At 38.6% G+C, this 13758-nt stretch overlaps 1 protein-coding gene across 1 annotated transcript in view; it reads right to left on the bottom strand.

Annotated features, from left to right (window-relative positions):
- Window positions 1-13758, bottom strand: part of KLHL29 (kelch like family member 29) — a 338599-nt gene that overhangs the window by 260597 nt on the left and 64244 nt on the right. Inside the window, exon 2 of the mRNA XM_033142957.1 lies at window positions 1271-1582. Coding sequence (XP_032998848.1) covers window positions 1271-1531 — 261 coding nt within the window. The 5' untranslated portion in view covers window positions 1532-1582. The remainder of the gene's footprint in view (window positions 1-1270; window positions 1583-13758) is intronic.

Raw genomic sequence — 13758 nt, 5'->3', positions numbered from 1 at the left:
GAACTCTGTGAGAAGCTGTTTGTCCACTCTCCTAGAGCATATGCAGAGAATATGCAGAGAGGACAAACCCCTCTACTGAGTTTATCCAGATACCTGCACAGGCACAGAACTGACATGGAATATTGCAGAGACAACCAAAAATGCTACAGTTTGCAGAGATAGCTCAAAAGATTGGGACTACTTTTGCATGGCAATCAACAACCGCAAAAGCAGGAAACATGTGACAACGAGCAGCACATTTATGAACTATGGGGGAAATTGTCCCAATTGCCTAAAAGTAATGAACTAAAAATGGAATCCCCATAACAGACAGGTTGCATATTCCTCATGGAACTTTGCCCTTCCTTTGCAAGCCGCATTTCAACTGCCTCAAGTGTATATATTGGTAAAATATGACAACACTTGCAGAAAGCTGTTGCTTAATGGCACTGACATTTCAAACTGAGTGCCAGGATGGCCTTTCCCTCCTATAGTTGAACATGGAAATGGTGGAAACTGTTTACATGAGCCACAATTAGAACGTGGCTGGGGGTTTTAGGGAGAAAATGAGCTGTCAAAGAGGATAAAGCCAAGAGACATGGCAATAAACTTGGTGCAGAATAAAATGCAGGAGTTGAGGTTGACGCCCCCCCCCCCCCCCTGCTTGAGAGGCTGGGAGATAACAGCATCTCTGATAGCAACAGGAAGTTGTAAAAGGTTATTGATATTAAGATAGGAATTTGTGTATCTGTTGGGGAGAAATGTCGATGACTTGTGCTCACAAGTGGTACCTGGGCTTTTACAATAGGCTTTAAGTAGGAATCACAAAGTAGTAAAACAGCTAGTATTTACACTTTACTGTGTCCTATTCAGGCCAAGAAGATAATCATTCTCATTGCTTAAGTTATCCTGCAACATAAAGGGTATGAGCAGGCAACCAAAGAAGAGAACAAGATAAGACAGCCATATATACAGGAAGGGGTGGTAGTGATAAACATTTTATACTTACGCTTAAGACCGTTTCCCTTTTTTAAGTATCAAAATTTGCAATGTTTAGACAATATAAGTTTACAAATGCACAGTAGGGCTTACTACTCGGAGAAACTACGGTATATAAGGAAGCTTGAAGGCATCAATGGCACTAACAAGCAAAAAAAAAAAAAAAAAATCCCAGTGCACACTGTCAAAGACCTTATCGGAAGGTAACCTGATGTGAAAGGAAAAGGTGGTATTTTCTCAAGAGGTTTTCCTTAGCTAATACAATATAGAGTACAAAGAATCCCCTTCTTACTTTGGTTGTTGCAGCTGCAGAAGAGTTGGCCACAAGGGTGGTTATCACATCACTGTTCACTGTGGTACAAGCAACTGTGGCTGGGGCATGCAGACGTGAGGGTACAATTGGCACAGGCAGAAGCCCTGGTCTATTGTTGCTATTGCTGTTCACTGTGCTGTTGCAGTTACTGCTGTTCACATGGTTCCCATTGGTGCTCCACTCCCGGCGGTCCCATCCTGTGCGATAATCTCTTTCAAACCGGCTGTGATGCCGTGACATCTCGGCCAAAGGAGGCTTCCGCCTCTTCTCAAAGGGATTTTCAGAGGTTGCCTATCGAGAACCAAGACAGGAAACAAAATGGTTTTATTAAACTAAGTCTTGAGAAAGAAACAAGTTGTGCTAAGTCATCACGCTCATTTCTTTGCCTTAAAATGTTGGGCATGACAAAGAAACAGAATAATTCCGCTGTGTGCCTGGCTTCAAACTGCATTTCAGGAAGCCCTAATAAGGAAAATCCAAAACAAAGGTAACAAAAAACAGAATGAATCTATAGTGGGGAGAACGGTCTCTCTGACCCTACAAGAAGGTTCCCCAAACTACCTAGTGAGTTATCAGATGACAGTTTACGGACAATGAAACACCACGCTTGAAGTAATCTGCCACTTGAACTCTCAATGAGGGATTAGCTCTTGACAGCAGGATTATATTTCTAACAGCTTCCTAAAAATACTCTGTCTGGATCTTGCAACATAGAAAACATGCTTGTATGATGTTGGGGGAAAGTAGTATTGTGTAGGAGTGATGCACAGAATGTGAGTCACAACAGCAATTCATTTGTTTCACTCCCAAACACAAGAAAAACAAAAGTAGCATGGGAAAGATGAAGCTCACTTTATGATCTAATGAATGGATTACTAATAGTACATGAATGTTCTATATTTAAATAACACCTTACCCACCAAAGAGTGGTAAACAGAAATGTTTTTGTGGCCCTGTTTATAATTTAGTTTCAGCAAATTGTAAAATGAAAGACTATTGATTTTTATCATTACTTTTCAGAATTAAGGAAATATATTTCATTATCCATGAAACTGTGTCACCAATATAGGGAAACTAAAGGGTTTTTTTGTATATTTTTATGTATAAAAATTAAAAATGTAGTTTTAGTAATTTATTTATATAATCATCAAAACAACATACATTCAGACATTAAACTTTTAAGCTACCTGCCCAAAATGGACTACTCACTAAAATAATATTTCTGGCATATACATGGGTTCTAAGCATACTTGTATTTTCCACAAATTTTATTTCCCATAATGTAAGAGTTGTTTTTTAAGCAATTCATTTTGATTCTGACACTATACCTATAGGTTAAAGTGCAGATTAGACAGAACCTTGAAGCTCAACTAAAAAACAAACAAAACTCAAACCATTTCTATTATTTATTTAATTATTTATTTATATTTATTTATTTATTTATTTATTTATTTATTTAGCATGCTCTTTTTTAAGAAGTACAATAATTCTCCAAAGAATACTCACAATTATCAGTGCAGTTATCAAATAAAAAGTACCAATAATACTGGGCGTGTAGATATATGAGTGTGTTTTAGACATCTGAGCAGGGGGAGGTGATGTGCCTGATTTTCAGAAATCCCCCCCCCGACCCTCCTCCACCCCATTCCACATAGTTCAGGAACTTTCCTCCAACTCTCTGGAAAGACCTTGGGAGTGCAGGTGGCTGCAGAGAAGGAGAAAGAACAGGAAACTCTCCTCCCTCCCCGATTCTACAAGCTTTAAACGAATGAAATGAAAGAAATCAAATTCCAGTTTTGATAGGCTTCAGCTGCCACCATCCTCAACTATTGGTCATGCTGACTGGTGTTAATGGGAACTGAGGGCACACCAAGCTGGGGAAAGCTGGCATAGGTGATGTAACAGCCCAACCTTGGTTCTTTGTACCTCCACAAAAAGTATTATTTTTAGAGAGCTAGGAGTATCCTTCCCTTACTCCTGGAACAAAAATAGGACAATTTTTTTGAGTGGGGAACAACAAATCTATTCTTCACAATTTTGTAAAGGGGAGGTGCGTGAGGAACCCCAAAAGTATGCCTCCAGAATTCAGAACTGACATTTTACTCTGCTTCAAGATCAAGGCACCTAACAGTGGAACCTCGGTTCTCAAACGCAATCCGTTATGGAAGTCTGTTTGACTTCCGAAACGTTTGAAAACAGAGGATCAAAGGGACGTCAGCAAGTTCAATGGGGGAAATTGAGAAATGCGCCTTGGAAGCTGTTTGACTTCCGTAGTGCATTCGAAAATGGAAGCATTCATTTCTGAAACGTTCGGCAGCTGTGACATCAGAAAACCGAGATTTGGCTGTACCTATGACACAACTGATGACAAAAAAGGAACATACTTTCAGTCCATGGCTGGCAATTTTTGAAACATGGTTGTTTGCTGCACTTTGGCAAAGGGGAGCAAATGATTGGTGTAGCAAATAAGTAACCTTTTCAGAAGAAACCAGATACAAAGTTACCTTCTGCAGCAACCTCTGTCCCACCATCAAGTGCTTTTTCTTTTTCTTTTTAATGAAAAGCACTAAAGCACATATATCTTTGAATACTTTTCTGCCACGCCCCACAAAAGGTACAGTGATCTGCACAATGACTGCAGGATCAATGACCAATGTGCAAAGGGGACATTCTCTCCTGTTTCCAGGAAAAACTGATCACGTTCATAAATCTTTATTATAGGTGTGAATTGCAGATATGTTCCAGCCCAATTCCAGTTGGAAGTTAACGTTTGCTTGTATTTATTCTAACAAGCTTCTATCCCTCTAGAAAATGTAACAGCAGATACTACAATTATATTCAGAGATACGGCGACATAAGAAGCAATCCTTTCATGGAAAATGGCACATCTTTTTTAAAAAAATTAAATTATATTTAATCCTGAATATTTTGTTAATAACTTTTATCACATTCACCTTCCTCAAACTAAATCTCCCAAACTTACTTTTTTGTAGAAGAACTTCATCATTTGCCTGCCCCTTGAAGTACTTTTTCACTGGGCTTCCAAAGTTTCTATCTTTGGAGGTATAAATGCACAGAAAAATAGGCTTTCGGCCAATATGAAGCTGAAGAATCATATTTCTCACGCTAATAGGGATTCAGCTTCATTAAGTGACTTCAAAAACAAATGCCAGCCCTTTAATTAAATTTTTCTCTAATAAAATGCATTTAGATATCTGTTTCTATTTACAAATGTGAAAACAAAACAAATACATATGACCACCAATAGTTTTATGGAAGCAGCTTCTTTGTTAGAAGTTAGAGAGTAGAGACCCGTGAAAAAAATGGACTGTAAATTTACAGATAAAACACTTGCATTGCATTCTAAGTTTCCAAGCCGGGCATTCCAAACTGCCCTCCTTTGTTTCATATTCCAAGGGAGATTTTCCACAAAAGAGGAGGTGGGGGTGAATGCCTGTAATTAGATCTAACGCCAAGTGCTGTGTCTGATGAATATGAAAAACATTTTCATACTAAGGCCAGTATCGCTTCAAAGAGATGTCAAGAAGTAAATAGATGTAATTTGGTCAGAGAATGTCAGCACAAACTAAAATAGACAACACTAAAGACCAAGATACAGCAGTCACACAAAATGTGCTATATTTACAAACACATGATAAAAAATTTATTCTAGGGTGGTTGCAGCACATTAATTTTGTACCTGATGAATCTCTCCCCCCCCCCCCCCCGCACGCTTTTAGAGTTTGTATGGTCTTATTATTTTGGAGCTTCCTGAACTGATTTTATTGTTTTTAGAACTTGTGTTTCAGTTTTTGCTGTGTACATCGCTTCAATGGCTTTATGAATTTGCATGACAATAATAACCCCAAAGCATGCATTTTATTGTTAATTACATGTAAACACCTAGAAAAAAAGCTTAAGTTACAGATTGTGGTTTGCCTGGTATGAGACAAACCATGAACCCAAGTTTTGATGACCTGCTAAGACAAACCACGGCTCAGTTCAGAATACAGCAGCAGAGGATGATTGGGAGAGGAGCATAGAGCAATCTTTACCATTGTATGTCTGCACTAAACCATTGCTTGGCTTATTGTGACATGTCAACCAGCATAGTGTGTGTGTTGAGGTATGGATTTTACGTGAACAAGCAAAATACTGATCTTTACCAGTAATTATTTTATGTGCTATTAAAATGAGAACTTTGTGCTAAACCACATCAAAGTTAGTTATGTTGCAATCGTTGGCCTTTCCATGTGTTTTGTACTCTAGACGTTGAAAAAAGAATTTTTATGTAGACTCCTCATTAGTATTAGGAACTTATTTTCTAAGCCAGAGAATCATTTTTCCTAGATTGATCTGTAACATAGTTCTAACTTTATTACATCACATTTGTTTTTCATAAGGTTCTTACTGGAACATTTTTAATGGACTAAAAGCACTAATCCTTGGCTGCTGCACAATGGTAATATCTATTAATGCTAAATAGAGCTTGTCTCTATGTAGCACTTGGTGGATTGGGTAAATGGCATGGATGTCACTAGTACAATTATGGGATTCTGAAATAGCTGAACACGTTTTACTGAATAAATGTAATAGTAAGCTGAGCTTACTATTGTGAGTGAGATGTTTGGATTCTTATACTACAATTGTAAAATAAATTACTAGGGAGTAAGCCCCCATTAAAACACAATGGGACTTGCTTGTGAATAAACATGCAGAGATCTGATGTGGCTGTGGTATACTGCAAAGACCAATGGGGGAATCAAAGGAAATCATATTGCAGAAAAACAAGAATGTAATGGCTTACTAACAAAAAGAGGCTAATATTAAATTTCCCACCATAAGCCAAGCATGAATGTTCTTGTGTCATGTATAATTTACAATGGCTAAAATCCCAAAGCTGTAGAGCAGTTATCAGTGCTGTGTCCTTGTGTGCTCCTTGCCTAGAACACAGGTGCGACTGAGAAAACGTTCTTGGATTTGTAACAACCTTAAAGATTGTCATCAATGGAATATAAAGAAGATGGCAGCCTCTTGGTATGCAGGACTAAACTGTATTTGGAGCTTTTATAGCTGAAAAGGAGAACAAATTTTGTCTTAGAGAATGTCATTTGTTCAATTTATTTTTGGAAGTAATTCTACAAAACTGAAAACACACTTTTTGTAGTATGATTATTCCCCCCCCTCCATATATATATATATATATATTCTTGGGGAAATAAAAAAAATCAGTCTAAAATTTTCAGGTCTATACTAACATAAAGTACAGTCACACTTGGAATATTACATATTTCTGTTCTCAGCATCTCAAAAAGGGCTATTTTAGAGTTGGGAAAGGTGCAGAAAAGGGTGACCACAATGATCCAGAGAGCATCTTCACTACGAGAAAAAATTAAAACATCTGGGGCTGTCAGAAAGAAAGAATCAGGGGAGAGGAAGAGAAGAAACGAGAGACATGGAGATTTATCATGTTGTTCATGGTGTTGAAAAATACTTGATACAGAGTGGTTTTTATCCCACTCATAATAGGATCATTCAGTGAAATTGATTGGTAGGAGAGCCAGCACAGACAAAGGGAAGCATTTCTACACACAGCACAGAGCTTAGCTATAGAATTAGCTACCATAATATATATATATTTCGCAAAATTTCATATACTGCTCAATTGTAAGGGGGAAAACCCCCTCAAAGCAGCAACTGTTATGTGATGATGATGATCACTGGAGAGTCTCTCAATGGCTACCAATACACTGCAGGAAGTCCACCTTTGTTTGGCAGAGTAGAGCTTTTCTTATGTTCTTACTGCTTATCCTAATTAATGACATTTAGACCCTGCCTTTCCTCCCAAGGAGCTCAAATACTTTCCCCTTTCTCCCATTTTACTCTTGCTACAATCCTATGAGGTAGGTTGGACTGAGATACTCATAGTTGAGTTGAGATGTGAACCTGCGCCTCCCCTTTCCTAGTCCAACACTTCAAGCATGACACTGCAGAGGCTCTCTAGGTTACTTTCCTCTAGGTCAGGCGTAGGCAAACTCAGCCCTCCAGATGTTTTGGGACTACAACTCCCATCATCCCTAGCTAACAGGACCAGTGGTCAGGGGTGACGGGAGTTGTAGTTCCAAAACATCTGGAGGGCCGAGTTTGCCTATGCCTGCTCTAGGACATTTTAGGTCCTACAAATATCAACTAACATGTGCCTTTACTTTGATGCCACCCTGCATCGCTCCCACACCCACCCACCCACCTTAACCGTGCCTTTCACCCACCCATCTCACACAGGCTTTTCCTACACAAGCCATGGTAAACAGAACCAGGCCGATCAACACTATCAACTTGCTTAAACCTCTGGATCCCTCCTGCATCCCTACCCTCTCATAGGTACCATGTATACACTGAAAACATGCCTACAGTATTTATTATTCCCCACCACCTTTCACTTGGTTGCCTTTGAAATATGCAAAATGAAGCAGAAAGAAATGGGGGAACCAAACTACAGGGTGCAGCAGTTCAAGTACTGGCACCCATTGTGCATTCCCCGAACTTGCAGAAGGTTGTGTAGTCAATGTGGCCCTCACAGGAAACTGAATCCTGAAACCACTCTCTCTTGAACGGCCTTTCCTGACCCATCCATATTAGTAAGACAAAAACCTCTTAACAAGAGCTTCTGAGATTATTTCATGCAGCTAGCAGACTCAAGATTTGAAGGTATGACTCAAATCAGGGCAATTGTGTGGAATGGTATAAAAATAATAATAATAATGAAGGGCTAATGAAGATGGGCCCTCCCAGTTCTCTCTGCCTCTCTTAACAGCTGGCATTGCCTCGGACCTGAGGGTTTCTTTTGGCAACATGCCAAGGCCTAGGCTGGCGTTTACAGAGGCCTTTGAAGAGAATGAGTTACACTCAGGAGCTAGGGATTTCTATGTGTCAGATTGAGGCTATGCTGTACTCAAGATGAAAGGAACTGCTCATGGGACCAGTAAATCTACCCTGGCAGTGTCCTGTTAAAACAAATTAGTCCATATGTTGCAGTATCCATCCCAAATAGGTAGCCAGGAAAAAATCCATCAGAATCTCTTCATAACCCTAAAATATGCTGAATTAAAACATTTTTGCTATATTGATTTGATTTATTAAGCCTTTCCTGCCATTGGCCATATGTCCTGTAACTCAGCTACACAGTGGGCATTTCTACTAGTTCAGACAAAACCACCACATTCTGGATGTTGCTTTCCTTTATTTCATAGCTTTTCCTGAGAACTGGCTCTCATCCGCTATCCTTCTCACTTCAAAATAGTAAGCCTGTGTCACTTCAGTTTCTCCTAGGCATTCATTCATACATACCGAAAAAAAAGGAATAAGTACGTACAGCCTTTCCTCACTGAGTAAAAATACAAGGACAGATCTACTGGATCCAAAGGTTGATGTAGCCCACCGTTGTGTATCGCCTTGCCATATATTAGATCAAATTGTGGCCTACAAATATTAAAATAATTAAACAAATCTTTTCCCACGGTGCTCAGCCAGAAAGCTACAGGAAACCCACAAGTTGAATGTGAAAGGAATACAGTGCCAGTTGTTTGTGCCACAACAACTGGTATATAGAGATACACTGCTTCTGAACATGGAAGTTCAATTGGCCACCTTGGATAATGGCTTCTGCTAAATCTCTGTCCCACTGATTTATTTAAGCTAATTTGAAAACGTCAACAGATTCATTTAAGCTCCTTTAGAAAGTATCACCACATATTGTGGCAGATAATTTTATATTAATGCATTATGCTCTATAATAATATGTTATATTAAAACATATATTTGTTTGTCCAAAATGTGCCTTCTAATTAATTTTACTGCATGACACTTGGTTCTGGTACCATGAGAAAGCAAGTCCACATGCCTATTAAGCTCAACCTGGAAAAAACAAACACAGACAATGGCCACATCCAACAATTCTGTTTACAAACAAGTTGCAAAACACACCCTTTTAGTACCATGGAATTAAACTGCCAAGTCTACTCTCCCTGCCCAACCCCAAACAGTATCACATGTAGTGTTGGGTTTCTGGAGTCCATTATATTCTACCAGCCGTCCTTAACAGGAAAAGGAGAATATCAGTCTACTCTTTGAAAGTCTTATCTATGGAGAAGCCAACGGAATAAATGAAACATTAAAAATAAAATTTTAGGCTTTAGGGGATATTCAATGATAATAGCAAGGCAATCTCAGTAATTCATACACACAACTGAATGAACAAGCAGAATTGTTTTTCGGTTATTAGATTGATGCTTGTAGTTTTAACATCTACAGTCATCAGTTTTATTCCCGGTCTGTGTCAGTGTGCAGTTGGCTGTTAACTGTACATATTCAACCACAGATCATTACCTTTTTATTGATCTTACTACCCTCTTATTTTAAGTCAAATATGGAAGGGGGGAGAACAGTATTGATTTCACCTCCTAGCTATTTTTGTTTTGACCTGAAAGACAATGCCTGAAGAACATCAGGGTCATTGCCAAATACCCTAATGAATTAATATCACAGCCACAATTGCAAAATTAAGCATTTCTCATCTGACTCCAAAGCATTCCTTTACCGTTTGCTGAAAAGCAATCAGACATGCCTGCTACATTAGGTCTTTTATGCTAAATAGGTCAACCCACTTAAGTCTTCTATTTGAAATATTTAATAGCATATGCACCATTTAAAAGTAACACGATACTAATCTTTTAGAACCCTGGGTATCTTAGGTCTCCATAACATTATCTATGAAGTCGCAAGTACCAGCTGCCAGACACATGTCACTTTCTGCTTTCATCTACTCGCGCTGGATTTCAAGATACTCAGAATGCTTACGATTCCGCAAATTTAATTTGGGCGCCTGAAATATTACAACCCAGAAATTCATGTTTGAAAATATTGCTATTTATCCTGAATGAGTTTAAGTCAATTAAAATCTGTATCCGACTGAGAAAAGCAGCATGAAGCTGCTGGAACAACACAAAATGACCAATATGGTACTCTGTACTTTATGATTTATTTTCTACTTACCTGGAAGAAAGAAAAGAAAAGAAAAGAAAAGAAAAGAAAAGAAAAGAAAAGAAAAGAAAAGAAAAGAAAAGAAAAGAAAAGAAAAGAAAAGAAGAGGTAAGTTCATGTTAACTCTCTTTCTGTACTAAGATCTCAAAATATGTCATGCCTTGGTTGTTTATTTATGTCACACCATAAGAACATATGGATGTCATTGTTAACTTTATGAAATCAAAATAAAATAATAATAATAATAATAATAATAATTGTTAATTTATACCCTGCCCATCTGGCTGGGTTTCCCCAGCCACTCTGGGCGGCTTCCAACAGAATATTAAAATACAATAGTCTATTAAACATTAAAAGCTTCCCTAAACTGGGCTGCCTTCAGGTGTCTTCTAAAACTCTGGTAGTTGTTTTTCTCTTTGACATCTGGTGGGAGGGCGTTCCACAGGGCGGGTGCCACTACTGAAAAGGCCCTCTGCCTGGTTCCCTGTAACTTGGCTTCTCACAGCGAGGGAACCGCCAGAAGGTACTCGGCACTGGACCTCAGTGTCTGGGCAGAACAATGGGGGTGGAGATGCTCCTTCAGGTATACTGGACCGAGGCCGTTTAGGGCTTTAAAGGTCAGCACCAACACTTTGAATTGTGCTCCGAGGTTGTTGTTTTTTTGTTTTGTTTTACAAAACCCAATACATTCAGCAATTTGGAGCCTTGCACTGACTTTGGCACTGTTGCAGATATGGTCACAGGGGCCCCGCCTGTACACAATGCTAAACCTCTAAATGAGGAATGTTTTTGCCATCAATATGCTACAAATCTGCCAACCTGGTAAGCCTCTTGAGGGAGTTCCACAACAAGAGCCACTGAAAAGGCTCTTCTCCTTTTCACCATCTTTTTTTACTTCTGAATGAGCAGGTGCCTAGAGCAATGGCTTCCCTGATGACCTTAGGCATTCAGGGGGTTCATTACAGGAGAAATACCCAGGTCTTACGCCATTAAAGCCTTTAAAAAGGTAAGCATCACCATCTTCAAGATAAATTGGTACTAATCCACAGCCAATGGAGTGTCTGTTAGTAACAGCAATCTAAATTTTGTCCACTGTCTTGCGACATCTAGCCACACACTTATAATTCAAGTACAGACACGAAGGATAAGAAGAGGCTTAGAAGTCATCCAACTCACTGTACTAAGGTAGAAGTCTTAATGTCTATAGGAATCCAAAAACGCTGCATCATCCAAACTACTATGAATCATTTCTGGTATCATTCCAGAACGATGTTTTCCTTAAAATAAGTTTAACTAGGATTCAAAAAGACTGATGAGGTTGCAGCACCAAGGAGCGAACTTACAATGCAGAGAAGGTCAAAACGAAAGAAAAGCAGCACTAATCTATGGTTTACATAATACACATTTGGAAGCTCAAGCCATGGTTGGATTCTAGTCTCTATGACTACTACAACTCGTGGTTTGGTTTGATGCCCACATTGAGCCCATGTGTGATATTCAAGGGATCCCCTTCAAGGACCTAGCTGGAGGTCACTCATCAGGTCCATGGAATCCAGACTTCCATTCAGACACACTCATAATACACTGCTGCTATCACCTACTGAGTTAAGAGAACAAGAATTCTCCCCGTTTGCTTGTTTATATCTATGCAAGAAATGTGGAATGGGATATATTTATAGGAACACAGGTAGTTAACAATGAACATATATTCATTTAGAGAACATATCAAAATTAAGTACAGAATAGAAAAAAAGCTTCTAACATCCCAGATTGATGTTAAAGCTATCCTAACCCTTTTAACCTATGCTTCAATTCTCTCCCTCATCTATTCTCGCTATCTCAATTCTATCGAACTCTTAGAAACTCTCCAACTGTCTTTCACTAACCTCACCCATCATTCTATCACACATCATGTATCGTGCATGCCAGCTGTCTATATTTTGCAAAATTGCACCCACTTTCTGCCTTGTATATTTATCAAAGAAGCAGAGATTTCCCTCTCTACACTAAAAAATTCTACTAAAAACACCAGCAAGAAAGATGGAAAAGCAAAGCATACCAGCAGCAGCTGTTCTTTGGAATTGCTTTTTCCCGGAAAATGCATTATTGTTACACCTAAATTGGTAATTTTAAAAAGTGCATTTGGCAACAAACAATGACACACAATGAAGAGAAATGTGTGCAGAGTAACAGCAAATGAGCTGAATGCCCACAGATGAATTTGATGCACTGTATACATTACTTATTGACTTCCAAATTAACTCAAGTGGCGGCAACACACAAATTATATGTTACCTAATTTTGACGTGCAAAGTTCTACGTGAAAGTGGCATGCTATCTTTCGCAGGCAAAATGTAATGTAGAGAATGGTGTTAATATAACTTTACCTACATGAGCATTTCTCTCAACCAATCAACTCCCTTAGGGGTACAATGTAATTTAAAGCTCACTTCATGGGTCTTGCTCCTGATCGGTCAATTATTCCAAATCAGGCAGAATTAAATGTGGCATTTTTGGGATGTGGAATGATGTTAGCCAGTGACCAAAGTGAAACTAATAAACCAATTTCACTCACTGCCCTAGGCTGTTCTCAAAAATTGAAGTCTCAGAGAAGAAAGACTGCTTTATCTGTTTGTTGCCCAAACCCTCTTGCAATTTATTATCTTTTAATTCATTTTTTTTATTCAGTGGATAATTCTGGCTGGGGTTCCGATGAGAATAAAGACGACACCAGAGTTTACAGCACTCTATATGGCTTGAAGCTGTAGAGAACATAAATTTTTTGAGGAAGGAAAGAGGTGCTACTTTCTTCCACCATGAATTGCATGAATTTGTCCTGCCAGTTGCAAAATTTATCTAGTAGATGTCTGCGCTGCCAAAACCACATTTTAAAATCAACCTTAAACATCAACTGCAGCCATTTCAATTTACAGGAGTGTATCAGGGTAGTTTTAATCTTGGGTGACATGAAATATATGGCAAGTCTTCTGTTCCAATATCTTTTAGCTAGGTTTCAAAAGAATTATGTCACAGATATTCATTCTTCCTGACTTCCAAAGAGGAAGTCCTCTTAATTTACCATGTATTTTGTTATGTTAAGGATAAATTTTAAGAAGAAATAGGATGGGAAGATGTTGCTTGAAGAGATCAAACAGAAAAGTTGTCGTTTATACAAAACAACCATAATGGAGCTTAAGCAAAAGACAGCAGTTGATTGTGTAACTTTCTTCCACCAAGCTGAGTTTCATTAACTTAGATTACATACCTGTGATTCTCAGGTTAAGATGTACTTCCTTTCCACATTGCCCCTGATGCTTAAGGATATTTGGTTAGACACCTTTTAGATTTGTTATTATTTTACGCATTCCACTAAATCCATTGCCAAGTTTTAGCCATGCAAAAACAAGGCCATTTCTGTTGACATACTC

This window comes from Lacerta agilis, chromosome 3, assembly GCF_009819535.1.
Source record: "Lacerta agilis isolate rLacAgi1 chromosome 3, rLacAgi1.pri, whole genome shotgun sequence".
In the NCBI taxonomy this organism is placed as follows: domain Eukaryota; kingdom Metazoa; phylum Chordata; class Lepidosauria; order Squamata; family Lacertidae; genus Lacerta; species Lacerta agilis.
The sequence above is the reverse complement of the archived record's forward strand: the minus strand, read 5'-3'. Positions and strand labels throughout refer to the sequence as shown.